Source organism: Aethalodelphis obliquidens, unplaced genomic scaffold (genome assembly GCF_003676395.1).
Source record: "Aethalodelphis obliquidens isolate GAN/ISIS:26980383/991018 unplaced genomic scaffold, ASM367639v1 scaffold43, whole genome shotgun sequence".
Classification (NCBI taxonomy): domain Eukaryota; kingdom Metazoa; phylum Chordata; class Mammalia; order Artiodactyla; family Delphinidae; genus Aethalodelphis; species Aethalodelphis obliquidens.
Window position 1 is genome coordinate 11,147,039 of NW_020837987.1, and position 15,615 is coordinate 11,162,653.

A 15,615-nucleotide genomic window follows, 5' to 3' on the forward strand; every position below is an offset into this window, starting at 1 on the left:
CCTCATGCCTGGCGGGCACCCAGAGCCCCCATCACCTCCACACTCCCCACCCGGCCTGTCTCTCTCAGCGGTGAATGTTCAGAGTGGAGGCTTCCTGTGGCTTGACCTCAGGGATGTCACTGCCCTCTCTGCCCGCAGCCTCCCCCCCACCCCCCACAAGCAGTTCTGTTGGCCAGGACTTTGGCCTAGGCGTTGAGGTCGGGGTGGTGGCTGTGAAGGGGTGGACCTCCAGCGCTATAAAGCCTTTCTCTGCCTGATTGGAGCTGGTGAGGACAGCCTGCCAGAATCCGGTAAGAGAGGGACATGGCGGGTGGGGGACTGCAGGAGGTGGCCAAGATTGTTAGAGCAGAAACTGCGAGAGTCAAGATATTAGATTCCAGTGATAGAATCATGGAATTTAGAGTATTCCCTGCCAGTCCAGCGGTGAGGACTCGGGGCTTTCACTTCTGCGGCCGCATTTCAATTCCTGGTCGGGGAACTAAGATCCTGCAAGAGCACAGGGCTGCCAAAAAAAAAAAAAAAAAAATTAAGATGTTACAATCAGCCATCGGGAGTAGCATCAGAGAATGTTAGGAAGTGAGGCCCAAGCCAACCAAGTCAAGCCATTAGGGGTTTGACTCAGGTGGGGGGGAGGGGGAGAGGGGGTTCCAGGCTGGTATCCCTGAGCGCAGGGGACCCTAGGATTAGACATCTCCTGTGGCCCTGTCCCACACCCTCCTCAGCATTCCAGGTCTCCTGACACCATGGGCACCCGATACTTCCTGGCTCTGTTTCTCATCCTCCTGGTGTTGGGATTCGGTGAGTGTGGTCAGTAGGAGAGGAGGGGTTATGAGGGGAGGGATAAGCCCCAAGCATCTTCCCAGCCCAATTCTTGTCTGGCCCTGCCCCTGCCCATTCCTCTCCTTCCCTGCCTCATTCTCCCGCTGCTGCAGGCCCCTCAGCTCCCCTAACTCACTCTCCTCCTGCAGAGGTCCAGGGCGACCCTGTGCCCCAGCAGGAAGAGACTGCCAGCCCTGCCGTGCTCACCAAGGTGCAGGAATCACTCTTAGGTTACTGGGATCGAGCCAAGGCAGCTGCCCACAACCTGTACAAGAAGACATACTTGCCCGCCATGGATGAGAAAATCAGGTATCACCCGCCTCCCACCCCCACCCCAGGAACAGGGACTCCCAGCCCCCAGCCCCTTCTCCCTCAGACTCAGGAGTCCAGGTTCAAACCTGGACCTGGTATCTCAAGGCCCAGAGATCTCGGCTCCCAGCCCCTAGTCCCAGTAGAACCTGGGATTCTGAGATGCCAGCCCTGTCCTACTTAGGGATCCAGGAGTTTGGGTTCTAGCCACGTTTTCCCACAGGACACATGATTCTGGGCCCCAGCCCCTCCTCCCTCAGACCCAGGAGTCCCAGCCCCCAGCCCCTCCTCCTCAGCCCTTCTGTCCTTTCTCCCCAGGGACATATACAGCAAAAGCACGGCAGCTGTGACCACCTATGCAGGGATTTTTACTGACCAGGTCATTTCTCTGCTGAAGGGAGAACATTAACAGCTGGGCCCCCAATCTCGGGGGGAGACCCAGCAACCCCTTGGGTCCCCTGATCTATACCCCATCCCACTTCCTAGCAACTCTCAGCGTCCTGCTCCCAACTCTAGCCTGACTTCTTATCAATAATAAAAAAAAAAAAAAAGCCAAGTTTATTCTTCTGGATATGGTTGCTTTTCTGAGACCTCAAGGTCAAGATGGAGGATCTGATGCTGTCCAGCCAACATTTATTGAGTGTCTATTCTATGTATATCGCCCTAACCTGGTCAATGGGAATAAAGAGGTGAATAATAATAATGAATAATCATAACAACAATAATTGGAGACTGCCTTTCACCAAGGTCTGGCTTTCTCTTCTTTTTTTTTTTTTTTGGCCACACTATGTGGCATGCGTGGTTATTCCCTGACCAGGGATCGAACCCATGCCCCCTGAAGTGGAAGCACAGAGTCTTAACCACTGGACCACCAGGGAACTCCCGGCTTTCTCATTTATAAAATGATAAATGGATATAGCTAATCTGCAGTGGACTCTGGCCATGTCCGGGTCCTGGGCTGACACTTTGAATGTGCCATCGCAGTGAGGTGTCCAGTGGCCCTGTGGCAGAGGGGAGAGCGGTGCCCATGAGTCATTGCTGAGCGTGGCAAGGCAGCGCCCAGGTTGGCTGAGACCCGAGAGGACAGAACTGTAAACGCTGTGCTCTGTGCCAGTTCCTATACATTTGTCCCACGTGTATTTATTGAGACACAACCAGGTGCTGGAGACACAGCAGGGAAAAGACCTGCCCTCACGTGGCCCCCGCAAAAACGTACTGATTGGGTCCTGACCCAGTTTCACACGTTTTTTGTTTGTTTTAATTTATTTTTGCCCGCGTTGGGTCTTCGTTGTGCGTGGGCTTTCTCTAGTTGTGGTGAGCAGGGGCTACTCTTCACTGCGGAGCACAGGCTCTAGGTGTGCGGGCTTCAGTAGTTGTGGCTCGTGGGCTCTAGAGCGCAGGCTCAGCAGCTGTGGCGCACGGGCTTAGCTGCTCCGCAGCATGTGGGATCTTCCTGGACCAGGGCTTGAACCCGTGTCCCCTGCATTGGTGGGCGGATTCCCAACCACTGCGTCACCAGGGAAGTCCATCACATGGTTTTATTGATTACCGTTTTGTGGTATGCTTTTTAGCTGTTCTCTTCTTATTAGCAATAGTAATAACACTTCCTGAGCTCCTACTCAGGGCCAGGAGCTCTGATCCATCCTGAGCCACACATAGAGAGGCTGAGGGGGTGGAAGGCAGAGGATGAACAAGAGGACCCATGGATAAGATAACTTGAGACAGCAATGCGGGCCATGAAGAAAAGGAGAGGAAGTGAGTTCAAGGTCTGGGGGCGGCCACCTTGGGTTGGGGCACGGGGAGAGCCCTCTAGAGGACCCAGCTGGGCTGGTCACAGGGCATGCGTCACAATGCAGTGTGGTAAGGACTACTGTTGATGGCAAGGAGGGGGAGGGGAGTACTCACTTGGCTCCCAGGTCTGAGCAGATGGAAGAGGGTATCTGGGCAGTGGGGGATTACAGGCCAAAAGCACAGGGTGCAAATAAGAGCAGAGGCCCTGCAGTCTGAGAGAGGACAGTGCTGGGGCACATGGTTAGATGGGCTAAGAGCCTGGACTCCTGCATCTGGAGGGAGTAGAGAGTGGTCCTGGGCCGCCAAGTCCTATGGGCGGGGCTATTGGCCTCTGAGGATGCGGGGCCTCTATTCTCCTAACAGACTTGGCATAAACTTCCAGCCAGCCTTTTCAGTACTCTTGGGGCAGTTTTCCCAGGTTCTGGGGCTGGGCAGCTGTGAATCTAGCAGAAAACAGGGGCCTTGGGGAAGGGTTGTGAGAAATGCCCCCAAGTCCCCAGGGCCTGGGAAGAGCTGAGGCTGCCAAGCCCAATGGGTGATGGGGAGGGGGGAACCCTGGAGGAACAATCCCTGCTCTGTCCACTTGTTTCCCACAGACTCAAGCCAAACCAAACCACTGCCCAGGCCAGTTCTGCTTCCAACCAATCCTGCTGTACCTCCCAGACTCCGCCTTCCTTTCTCAGGCTCCCAACCCCAGTCCCACTCCCTTCAGGACCCCAGGAGTCCAGGCCCCAAGACTCCTCCTCCCCCAGAACTCAGGACCTCCAATCCATTCTCCTCAGGACCCAGAAGTTCAGGTCCCCAGCCCCCTTAGAACCTGAAATCCCAGCCTCTGGTTGGTGTTGGGCGTCCCCTAGTGGAGCGCAGTGTGGGTCTGGCCTGTGATTCACTTAACAGTTAGTAGGAACGGAAGAATTTACTTGGTCACTCAGCAGACATGGGGGAGGGCTTTACAAGGGCCCCACCTGAGGTCACAGTCTAGCTAAGAGCCTCTAGTGTTCCAACAGATCAGGACTCTGCGGTATATGAGACAGGACGTTAGGGGACCTAGAGCTGAGAGCAGAGATGGGATAACAATGAAACCGGAGAAGATGAGCTTCAAAGCCCCTCACCTGCCTGGGCTTTCTGTGGTTCTCTATTTATATGTGTACGTGTAATTTTGTACTTTTAAAAAAGAAGCCCACAAAAATCTCAATCTGCCCATCTTCTGGGGGACTTCATCAGTACGTTCATTTCATCCCTAGACTTGAAGACTGGGTCTACAATTTCACAGAATCGTTATTACTGTCATTGTTGTCTGTAAGAGAAGGGGACCGGGCAAGTTTTCTTTTAAAAAAAATTAATTAATTAACTAATTAATTAATTTGGCTGCGTTGGGTCTTCGTTGCTGTGCGAGGGCTTTCTTCGTTGGGGTGGGTGGGCTTCTCACTGCGGTGGCTTCTCTTGCTGCAGAGCACCAGCTCTAGGTGCGCGGGCTTCAGGAGTATGGAGTTCGCGGGTTCTAGAGCACAGGCTCAGTAGTTGCGGCACGCGGGCTTAGTTGCTCCGCAGCACTTGGGATTTTCCTGGACCAGGGCTTGAACCTGTGTCCCCTGCATTCGTAGGCGGATTCTTAACCACTGCGCCACCAGGGTAGTCCCAAGAAGTTCTCCAAGGTTTCTTCTTGTCCTTGTGTTGGTTCACAGAGGTAATTCATTCATCTTCCCCACTCAAAGTTTCATCCTTTCACTCGGCAATCATGCCCTGGGACAGTGCTGGAGACACACCCATCTCTGTCAGTGATGACACAAAGTGGGCAGGGAGGGGGTGGGGAGTCCAGGGATCTAGGAGGACTGGGAGGCGGTGCCCCGCCCAGTCTGGGGGCCAGGGAGGAGGGATAATACTATTGAGCTGAGACCGCGAGGAAAGTGGAGGATTATCAATAGACAGTAAAATGATAAATAAATAATTAAAATATCTCTATGCAAAGCCTGCTCTCCTTTTCATATAATATGTAAAGTTCATAATAACAGTGCGTGATACTGATCACTTAGCCCCACACGGAGAACCCGGGCCAGGTGTTTTATATTCTTGATTTCACTGGGTCTTCCCAATAACCCGACGGGGCAAAGGCGGAGAGGAATAGCGGGTACCATTATAATGCCTAGCTTATAAAAGAGGAAGAAAATGAAGCCCAAAGAGATAGGTCACTTGTCCGGGATCATTTAGTCGGTCAGCAGCACAACCAGGGTCTGAACCCAGGTCAGACTTCCACCCAATTCATTGGTGAAGGTTTAAAAGCCGCTGAGTCTTCTGTCCTCTCTGGGCCTCCATAATTCCTTCTCCGGGCCAAGGGTCTTTCAACACGTGTCCAAGCCCGGAGCTGTAGGAAGATAGCTAATGAAAAAGTACGGAGTTCTTAGAGCCCTTGAAGCCGAGGCTATAGCCGCGAGGTTTACTAGAAAGCGGGCCGCTAAGGGAACGCGCATGCGCATTAAACTAGGCGGCCCGAAAGCTTAGGGAGGGGCTGACAAGGTCCGATTTGGAAGTGTGGTGGCGTGAGAACACTGAAGTAGTAACTAAATGCACAGAACTATAACCTAGGGAGACTTGTCGGAGGAAAGGGCTGTGTTACGAAGAGGGGTCTGAAAGCGAAGCCACCGACCAAAGATCCTGCCCTCCGAGTCTTGGGTGCGGAGGCCAGGAAGGTTCCTTTAACGCAGGAGGGGCGTGGTTCAAGTGGAGCGTCTCTAAGAGTTACGGTGGCCGGGAAAGCTCAAGAACTTGGGACTTAAAGAATAGGCGGGGCAAAGTGGACAGGATGACCCAGGAGGCTCGTATAACTGGAAGAAGCGGGTTATTCGTGGGGGCAGAAAGAACGCAGGCTGTGGGAAGCGTACATGTTGGCCAAGAAAGCCCTGGGAGTTCGGGGCATGCAGTGTGTCTACTACGCGAAAACAAACAGGCTGCGACGCGACGGAGAGTACGGTGGCCTGCTTGGTCTTTTCATAGACTTTAGTGGCTCCTGAGAGGCGTGGCTGAGGCGCTCTTGCGGGTTACGGTGGCCGGCAGGTCGGGGAACGCGTGAAATCTCGCGCGATCGCGCTGGAGCGTCAGGGACGGGGCGGGGCTGGCGGCGGGGGCGGGGACCCGGAGCGGGAAGATGGCGGCCGCGCAGGAGGCGGACGGGGCCGGCAGCGCCGTAGTGGCGGCCGGGGGAGGCAGCTCCGGTCAGGTACGGAGGCCGAGAGGGGCCTGAGGGGCTTTTCCCCACCCGGGGGGCCTCCCACGGGGCGTGTCCTGCCTCTTTTCACAGAATCCTGTGCACTGGGGGCTCCTTGCCCATAGGGACCTTGAATACCGGGCCCAGGTGGGGCCGGGCAGCCCGGGAGGCTGGACAGTGTAGGGAGCGGGGCCCTGTTGCGCGCCGGCTCCCCTGCATGCTCGCGCCGGGCGGCCACCAGGCTCGTTGCTCGAGCTGAGGACACAGTGGCGCGGAGGGGCGCAGACTTGTACCCAAGCGCCCTGGGTTCTCGACTCCGTGATTCCAGGCTGCAGGACAGTTCCTAGAATGGGCTGACGTTCACGGGGTGCTCTAGGTGTGGGCAATGATTGATTGATTGGGAGTTTTCTAACTCTGGGGAAGTCAGGTAATCATCGTGGATAAGGGCACGCGCTGTGGAGGCTGACAGACCCATTTTATAGTTAGGAATCCAAGGAACAGACAGAGGCGCCTACAGAAGGTCACCCAGGTTAGCTCTGGGATCCATTCCCTGTAGAACTTACCAGCCATTGCTGAAGCAAGGTGGTCGGGACTGAGATGGGTTTATTTTCAGCATAAACTAGTCCTGTGCCGGAATAAGTCCTGGTACTGATGACTTCTGACCCATTGCCACTTGAACTAAACTGAGGCTGCAGAACATACTAGTTCAGGCAGCCACCCTTCAGACGCTTAGGGAATCGATGGAGTGACAGGGAGGTGCTGTCGACCCACCCACTGGGATGTCACTGACACGTGGGAGGCAGCACAGGGGAGAAGAGTGCAGGTTGGGAGGGGAAAACGAAACTGAAGCTGACACTCTGTGACCTTGGAAAGTTCCTTTCCCCCTTCATTTCTCCAGTGGTAAATGGAGGGATTGGATAGGAGGGCCAGCCCTGTGATGGGCCATGAAGATAGCTCCAGCCATGTCCCTTCATCAGTGGAGTGAGAGAGAAGACTGGTGTGTAAACAAAGAATTATAATCCTGGATGACAAGGATGGTGACAAAAAGTCTGTGTCAGAAACTGAGGGAGCCCAGAGGAGGAGCAAATAATATCACCTGGGGAGGACACTAGTGTGAGATTTGTGTGACAGAGCCAGCATCCCTGGTCTGGATCTTTTCAGCATCTTCAGCCAGGGCCTGGCCCTGGGGGCAGCCCTAGGAAATGTCCGTCTCAATCTTTAGGGGCTTCCCAGTCTCGCTGAAAGAAGGTCTTTTCCCCCTCTGCGTTTCTGTTGATTATTGGGTGGGGGGTGATCGGAGAGACTAGGGCTCAGGGTGCCCCGATTGCCCTGAGCTTACAGAGGACCCCTCCCCCACAAGATCTCCTCTTGTCCCACTTCTGCTGAAAATCTTTCAAGGCTTACTCCTTTGCTTTCAGGATTAAGTACAAATTCTTTGGCAGATCAAGGCTTTGCATGATCTGCCCTTTTTCCTCAGACTGGGCTAGGATTTCTCAGCCTCAGCACTATTGCCATTTGGGGGTGGATAATTCTTCGTGGTAGGGGGCCGCCTTGTGCATTGTAGGATGTTAGCAGCACCGCTGGCCGTGCTAGATATCAGTAGCACACACATCTCCTTCCCCAGCTGTGACAACTAAAAATGTCTCCAGATGTTGCTAAATGTCCCCTGGGGGGCAGAATTTTCCCTGCTTGAGTCACTGGACGAGAGGAGCGTCAGCCACCGTGAAGCTCTTTTATTTCCAGGAGTGTGCCTTGCGCTCTCTCTGCACCGCGTAGCCTTTGCACATGTTTCTCTTTACTTGCCTGATCCTTATTAGTCCTGTGCATCTCAGGTGTTCTCTCCCCTAGGAAGCCTCTCTGACCCTCTCAGACTGGGTCAGGGCTCCGACAGTCCCTGGGCTCCTCTGTCCCAGCCCTGCCCACTCTGGGTTGTCACTGTCTGTCTCCTCCAGTGGACTGGGAGCCCCTGGAGGGTAGAGCAGGAACTGTCTTGGTCACCAGCGCTTCCCAGCTCAGGACCAGGCACAGAGCAAGCCCTCAGCGTTAGTGGAATGAATGGGTCTTGAGGCAGAGGCTGGGCTGAGGTGGAATTCCCATGGTGGATCCAGGCAGTCAGGGAGGATGCCCTGACTTCCTCCCAGCCCCGGCCCAGTCTCATGGCCTCAGCTGCTTCCTGGGCCCCTTAGTGGGTGTTCTGGGGATTGTGTGTGAGAGTGGGCTCATGGGTGCAAGAGCAGGAACTGCTTCTTAGTCACTGCAGTGTCCGCAGCCACCGCTGCCCTCTCCTGGCTCATGCGCAGACCCTCAGCAATCTCCTGCCCCAGCCAGCCTGCTCCTCCTTCAGGCAGGGACTCAGACACCAGGCCCACAGCTCTGGTAATCATTGCTTCAGCTAACGTGGTTGGGTCCCCACTACATGCTAGTCCCCATGCTGATGCTATGGCTATGAACAAAACAGAGGCCCTGCCCTCTTGGAGCCCATGTATTTGTTGAGGGCTGGGAGTGGGGTGTGGGGTGGGGTTGGGGACAGGAACAGTGAACAAGGTAAATAAGAAAAGTATACAGCGGTTCGGATGGTGCTAAGTGCCATGGGCAGAACTAAAGGTGGGGAGGAGCATAGGAAGAGAGGGGTGGGTAGGAGGTTGCCATTTAAATACAGTGGTCTGGGAAGGGCTTTCTGAGGAGGTGACATTTGAACAAAGACCTAAAGGAGATGAGGGAGGGAGTCACACATATGGTGGGGGAAAGCCTTTCAGGTAAAGAGAGCAGCCAGTGCAAAGGCCCTGAGGTGGAACAGGTGTGATGAGGGAGCAGCAGGGAGGCTGATGTGGCTGGAACTGGTGACTGAGGGGAGAGGGGTGAGAGCAGATGGGCACAGAGGATCATGCCCGGCCTCAGAGGCCATGGTGACAACTTTACCTGTACTCTGAGGGAAGCCACAGGAGAGTTACCTTTTTATTGAAGTGTAATTTAGATGCCGTAACATTCACCTGTTGTCAGTGTGGAGTTCAGTGGCTTTCAGCACATTTATGCAGTTGTGCAGTACAGTCACCACCACCGTGTGGTCTGAGAACACTCCCATCCCTGCAAAACACTCCCTTGTTCCCTTTTGCACTTTCTCTGCCCCCAGCAGTGTCCCTTTTCATTGCTCAGTAGTATTCCGTCGTGCAGATCCATCACCGGTCACTCATCGCAAGACTTTTGGTTGTTTCTGGCTTTACAAGTAGCTCTGCTGTGAACATTTGCGTGTACGCTTTTGTGTGGACGCAGAGTTCTCGTTTCTCGGAGGCAGAGACCTCGGAGTGGGATTGCTGGTTCGGATGGCAGGGGCACATTTAGCTTTTTAAGTAGCTGCGTATTTTTCAAAGCAGCAGCTTCATTTCTCCCGCCAGCAGTGTACAGCTCTTTCAGTTTCTCCACGTCCTCGCCAGCACTTGTGATTGTCCATCTTTTTGATTACGGGCATCCTAGTGAAGTGGCACCTTTGCATTTGGCTTTCCTTTGCATTTCCCTGGGAGGGTTTCCAGCCAGCTTGTCCACCATTGCAGGTAAGAGAACAGACCTGGGAGCCAGCCAGACGTGGGTTCAAATCCTCGCCCGGCCTCAAGCTTCCTTTTCTTGATCCAGAATCAGCTCAGACCTGCTGCAAACCCTTGCTTGCCCCCCCCACCCAGTGCTCCCATGAGCGAGGCCAGCCCTGAACAAGGGGGCCCTATGCCTATTCGACCTCGCCCGCCCCTCAGCCAGACCTTTGCCCACACCTCTTCTCTCCCTTAGACACCCTTCACCCAAATGTCAAAGACAGCTCCTCGGGAGGCCTCCCTAACCACCCGGTCACCCCCTCTGCCTGTTTCCCCTGGAACACTTTCCTGTTTACCTTTGTTAATTATCCTGTTTACCGTTCTGCCGGCACCTTTCCCTCTAGACCCTGAGCTCTGGGAGGGCAGAGACCCCAGAGCTGTGTGGCTTCCACTGACCCTGCTGCCCATCACGGGCCTGGCGCACGTAGGTACTCAGGAGTTACTTTTATCGACACACAGAAGAAATCTGTTCTACCCTAAATGTACGGGTATGATCACAGCCTGGCCCTTGGGTCAGAGAGCTGAAGAGCCAGAGAGGGAAGTGACACACCCAAGCTCTCACAGCCAGGGGCCGCGGGACCGGTCCACAGCCCAGGTCTGTCAGACCCCAGAGCCCCACCTTTTACCACAGTGCTCTTCTGCACTTGGGAGATGAAAGGGAAGAGCTCTTGCTGGTGAAGGGGACAGGAAGTGACAAGTGACGCCTTTAACAGATGCTGGCCTCAGCTTCGTGGCAGCCTCATCTGGCTTTGGGAGCCTCTGTCCCTACTCTTGGGGGCATTTGAAGCCGACAGAAGACGTTGCAGAGGAGCGGGCTTGAGGCAGGAGTCGGGGGACTGGGGAGGCCCAGGAATGGGTGGATTGGTGGCCTGAGTGTTCAGGGCAAGCCCTTCAGAGAGCATTTGTTGATTCCCTGGGTGTTTATTGAGCCCCTGCTCTCTGCCAGCCCTGGGCTGGGCAGTGCTCCCACCTAACAGCCATCATGACAGTCCTGGGTCCTGTCTCTCTTTTTTTTTTTTTTGGCAGTACGCCGGCCTCTCCCCGTTGTGGCCTCTCCCGTTGTGGAGCACAGGCTCCAGACGTGCAGGCTCAGCGGCCATGGCTCACGGGTCCAGCCGCTCTGCGGCATGTGGGATCTTCCCGGACCAGGGCACGAACCCGTGTCTCCTGCATCGGCAGGTGGACTCTCAACCACTGCGCCACCAGGGAAGCCCTGGTCCTGTCTCTTAAAAGCTGGAGGGTGAGGGGACAACTGGCGGGAGTTGTCACTTCTGAGCTTCTGTTTCTGAATGAAGATTGTTTCTTTGGGAAGTCCTGCCTGACTCCCTGGCCTGCCCACACTCCTGTCATCGTGCTGCCATCATCCTTCCTGAGTGACCCAGACAAGTTGGCTTAGGCTCCCTGAGCCCCCGTTTGCTCGGCTGCCAAATGGCAGTGTTCCTGGTTCTGGCCTCACGGGGTGGTCTGTGCTGTGTACATCTCACACACCTCTGTGTGGCTCACAGTCTGATTGTGTTTTTCTGTGTCTGTCTCACCTGCTAGATCCAGAGCCCCTGGAGGGATGGGCCCCCCACAGGGCTGGCCACAGAGGAGGCGTCAAGAATTGTTTGCCCACGGAAGGACCTTTCAGATAAACCCAAGCCTTGCAGAATCTGACACCTGCCGCCTAGCCCCTTCTATGTTGTCCCCAGTAGCCATCTCCTTGCATCCTGGGCTCCAGCCCCAGGGTGCACTGGCCCATCCTCGGAGGCAGACTGTCTCTCTCACCTTGTTGTCTGCAGCTGCTGCTTCCCTCATTGCCTCCTCTGCACCAGCCAACTGGTTATGATTTAGGGCTCAGCTCTGCTGTCTCCTCCTCCAGGACCCCTCCCTGACCCCCAGGATGGGCCAGGCGCCCTCCCTGTGATCAGCCCTTACTGGGCCTCGGCACATGGTGGTGCCTACAACAGCCTTGGCGCCTCAGGATGCATCCTCCCTCCTCACCCTGGCCTCTGTCCCTGCAGGTGACGAGCAACGGCAGCATCGGGAGGGACCCGCCGGCGGAGACCCAGCCCCAGAACCCACCACCCCAGCCAGCACCCAATGCCTGGCAGGTCATCAAAGGCGTGCTGTTCAGGTGAGCAGATGTAGCTTTGGTTCTGTTCATTGAAAAAAGTTCAAGTAAGAAAAGCATAAAGAGGAAGGGAGGGAATTCTCTGGCAGTCCAGTGGTTAGGACTCCGTGCTTCAACTGCAGGGGGCACGGGTTCGATCCCTAGTCGGGGAACTAAGATCCCGCAAGCCCTGTGGCACAGCCAAACAAACAAATTTTTTTTAAAAAGAGGCAAGAATCGCTGAGGATGCCCGTCATCACTGCACCGCTGGGGACCTGTTTACCTTCTCATAATTCTGGGGGCTGGAAGTCTGAGATTAAGTGTCAGGATGTCTGGTTTCCTCTGAGGCCTCTCTCCTTGGCTTGTAGCTGGCCGTCTTCCTGTCTTCACATGGTCTTTCTTCTGTGTTGTCTGTGTCCTAATCGCCCCTTCCTATATGGGCAGCAGTCAGACTGGATTAGGGCCCACCCTAAGTAATGACCTCACTTAGCCTTAGTCACCTCTTTAAAGGCCCTATCTGCACATGCAGTCACTGAGATACTGGGGGTTAGAAGTGCAACACATGAATTTGGAGCGGGGCGGGACACAATTCAGCCACAACATCTGCATTACATAAAATTTAGCATTTTAACTATCTTTAAGTGCACCACTCAGTGGCATTAAGTATACTGACATTGTTGTGCAACCATCAGACCACCTATCTCCAGAACTTCTTCATCTTCCCCAAACTGAAACTCTGTACCCGTTACACACTAACTCCTCGATTCTCCCTCCTACCCCCGGCCCCTGGCCACCGCCATTCTCCCTTCCATTTCTGTGAATTTGACTGCTCTGGGTCCCTCCTGTAAGTGAAGTCATACAGGCTGTGCCTTTGAGAGTGGCTGGTGCAGATCCTTTTACACGCGGATGCGTGTGACCGTTCCCAGGTACCGGGAGCACAGGGCCTGCCTTCTGGAAGCCTGGCCTCTGAGTGAGGCCCTGGGGAGCTGCTGGGAGGGCGCAGGGGGATCTATCTGGGACTGGGTTTCTTCATCCGTGGAGCCCCTCCTTTCTCTTCACCGTGCCACTCCCTCCCCTCCCCCTGCCTCCGTGTCCAATAAGGACTTAGGATTTTCTTATATATCAGTTTCTTCTTTTCATGCTTCAAGCAGCTAGGAATAAAGATTACTTTTATCTTTCCCTTCATTTTTACATGAGAGGTAGCCTATTTTACACAGTTCTACACCTTGATCTTTTTTTTCATTAACACTATATGTTAGAAATCTTTCCACATCAGTACATAAGGGAGCTTCCTTCAGATAGACGTTTTGAATACAGCCACAGTGCAGGCTCATTTCCTTCCTTAGGGCCAGGCGCCACCAAGAATCAGCCCCGGTGGGTGCTGGAAGACCGTCTCCATCTGGAGCTCTTAGATGGGATTCAGGGTTTGTTTTCAGGGGCCTGTGAGCTCTCTGAAGCATCAAGCAGATGGCGTGAGAATGGCCTGTTTTGAGAGTAGAGGGTAGAGCCCGTGGTTTTCAGCACTTCCTCCAACTATACCAGTGGTTACCTGGAGTGGAGGGCGGGGTGGGAGGGAGAGTTGTCGTATGTCTTTTCATACACTTAAAATTTCCCCGTGAATGTAGAATGCCTGCTTGGGGTGGGAGGGAGGATATGAGCATTAGGTGAGGGCCAGCCCTGGTGTCCTAGGGCAGGGCTTCCTGGTCTGGGATGCGGGGATGGAGGGCCCATGGTGAGCAGATGTTCTTCAGGGAACTGGGGATCTGGAATCCTACAGAAAGTCCAGTCCAGTCTGCTCCTTGAGACCCAGGAGCCCAGAGTGCGTGGGCCCCCTGCAGGCCACACGCTAAGCCGGGGCACAGCTGCCTGTGGGTGTCCTTGCTCGCACACTCTCCCTTGGCATATTTACTAAAATGGGAGCCTCCCTTGGAAATGGAGGGGTCCCCAGGAATGGCCAGTTCCAGACCTTCCCCAGCCGTGCGCATCAGGGACCTCCTGGGGTGGTGGGAGGCAGCAGATAGCTCAGCTGGGCCATGGCCCCTGAGACCCCGGACCCCAGGGCTCCATGGCTTGTCCAGGCAGAGGCAAGTCCCTGCGCCTGATGCTGCCCTTTGGCGTGGTTTGGGGCTCAGCAGGGAGGCGCCCACTCACGCTAGAATTCTCTTGTAGTGTTTTTCCATTCTGAAGTTTTTGGTATGCCTTTTTCCTATGATGAAAATAACAATAATAGCTAACACTTCTAAAACACTTACTGTATGTACCAGGCTCCATTCTAGATGATGTATTATATCGTGTGTGTGTACATATCAATGCATTTAATGCTTGTAGACAAGCCTACGAGGTAAGAAGTGTTGTTATCCCTTTTTTTTTTTTCATTTATTTTTGGCTGCTTTGGTTCTTTGTTGCTGTGCGTGGCTTTCTTTAGTTGCAGCGAGCAGGCACTACTCTTCGTTGTGGTGCGTGGGCTTCTCATGGCAGTGGCTTCTCTTGTTGCGGAGTGCAGGCTCCAGGCGCACGGGCTTCAGTAGTTGTGGCACATGGGCTCAGTAGTTGTGGCTCACGGGCTCTAGAGTGCGGGCTCAGTAGTTATGGCACACGGGCTTAGTTGCTCCGCGGCATGTGGGATCTTCCCGGACCAGGGCTTGAACCTGTGTCCCCTGCATTGACAGGCGGATTCTTAACCACTGTGGCACCAGGGAAGCCCTGTTATCCCTATTTTAACTGTTGAGGAAATGGAGGCCTAGAGAGGTTAAGAGTCTTGCCTAAGGTCACCCAGTCGGGAAGTAGGAGAGCTGGGCCTCAGATCCAGATATTGCAACTTAGAGGCTGAGCACTTAACCTCTCTGCTATACAGTTGATCCTTGAACAACATGGGGATGGGGGGTGCCGACCCTGTGTATCCACGTATCACTTACAGTTGGCCCTCTGTACTAGCGATTCCTCCATATCTGTGTTTCCACATCCACGGATTCAACCATCCATGGATCGTGTAGTACTGTAGTATTTACTGTTGAAAAAGATTCGTATAAGTGGTCCCACGCACTTCAAACCTTTGTTGTTCAAGGGTCAACTGTATTGCTTTTCACACCTGCAATCAATAAGTACTTGTCTCATCTAATAATTATAGAGCTGCATGTATCTGAGAGACCCGAATTAACACGATAGACATTTCCCTGTCTCTCATGTACTATCCTGGGCCTAGGCAGACCAGGATTCTGCGGGCTTCTGCATCCCAGATTGCTTCCTGCTCTTTGTTCCACCATTGCTAGGTTTTGCCCTTTATCCTCATGGCCTAATATGGCTGCTGAGGATAAGACCATCACGTCCACATTCCAGGAGGGAAGAAGAAATAAAGGAGGGATGCTCTTTCTATTGACGACACTTCCCCAAAGTCCAGTAAACACAATGTTTTTACATTTTATTGGCCAGAACTTCACCATGTGTCCACACCTGGCTGTAAGGCTGGATTTTGTAGTCTTTATTCCAGGTAGCCAAGGGGTCCAGTTAAAATTTAGGAGTCTTCTTTCTGAGGGAAAAGGGAAAGATGAATATTGGGAAACAACTAGCAGTCTGCTACAGTTTCATTGTGGGGCTTTTATTTTGTTCATTAAAAAATATTCAAAAAGAAAAGCATAAAGAAGAAAATCAAAAATCACCTGAAGGTAACCATTATTCATCATTCCTCTATTGGTGGCGGTCCTTTCCCATGTTGATTCACGTGCATGTTGTTTTCATTGTGCAGAGTTTTTTTTAAGGCAGTATTGCGTTTTGAGGCATTTGGGGTTTTTTTGCTTACCCCTAGGCCTTCCCTATTCCCCCAA

The 15,615-nt window shown here is 53.7% G+C and overlaps 2 protein-coding genes across 3 annotated transcripts in view; both read left to right on the forward strand.

Annotated features, from left to right (window-relative positions):
* Positions 1-203: 203 nt before the first annotated feature.
* APOC2 (apolipoprotein C2) lies at positions 204-1,694 on the forward strand. The gene is made up of 4 exons (XM_027079264.1): positions 204-290; positions 723-798; positions 969-1,128; positions 1,447-1,694. The coding sequence occupies exons 2-4, from the start codon at positions 744-746 to the stop codon at positions 1,535-1,537; spliced, it is 306 nt and encodes a 101-aa protein (XP_026935065.1). The 5' UTR covers positions 204-290; positions 723-743; the 3' UTR covers positions 1,538-1,694.
* Positions 1,695-5,704: 4,010 nt separating this feature from the next.
* Positions 5,705-15,615, forward strand: part of CLPTM1 (CLPTM1 regulator of GABA type A receptor forward trafficking) — a 28,604-nt gene continuing 18,693 nt past the window's right edge. The window contains exons 1-2 of one of the 2 annotated variants that reach the window (XM_027079804.1): positions 5,705-5,881; positions 11,706-11,818. In XM_027079804.1, coding sequence (XP_026935605.1) covers positions 5,720-5,881; positions 11,706-11,818 — 275 coding nt within the window. In that variant the 5' untranslated portion in view covers positions 5,705-5,719. Of the gene's footprint in view, positions 5,882-6,020; positions 6,134-11,705; positions 11,819-15,615 lie in introns of those variants that run through there. The other variant, XM_027079805.1, reaches the window with a different exon arrangement.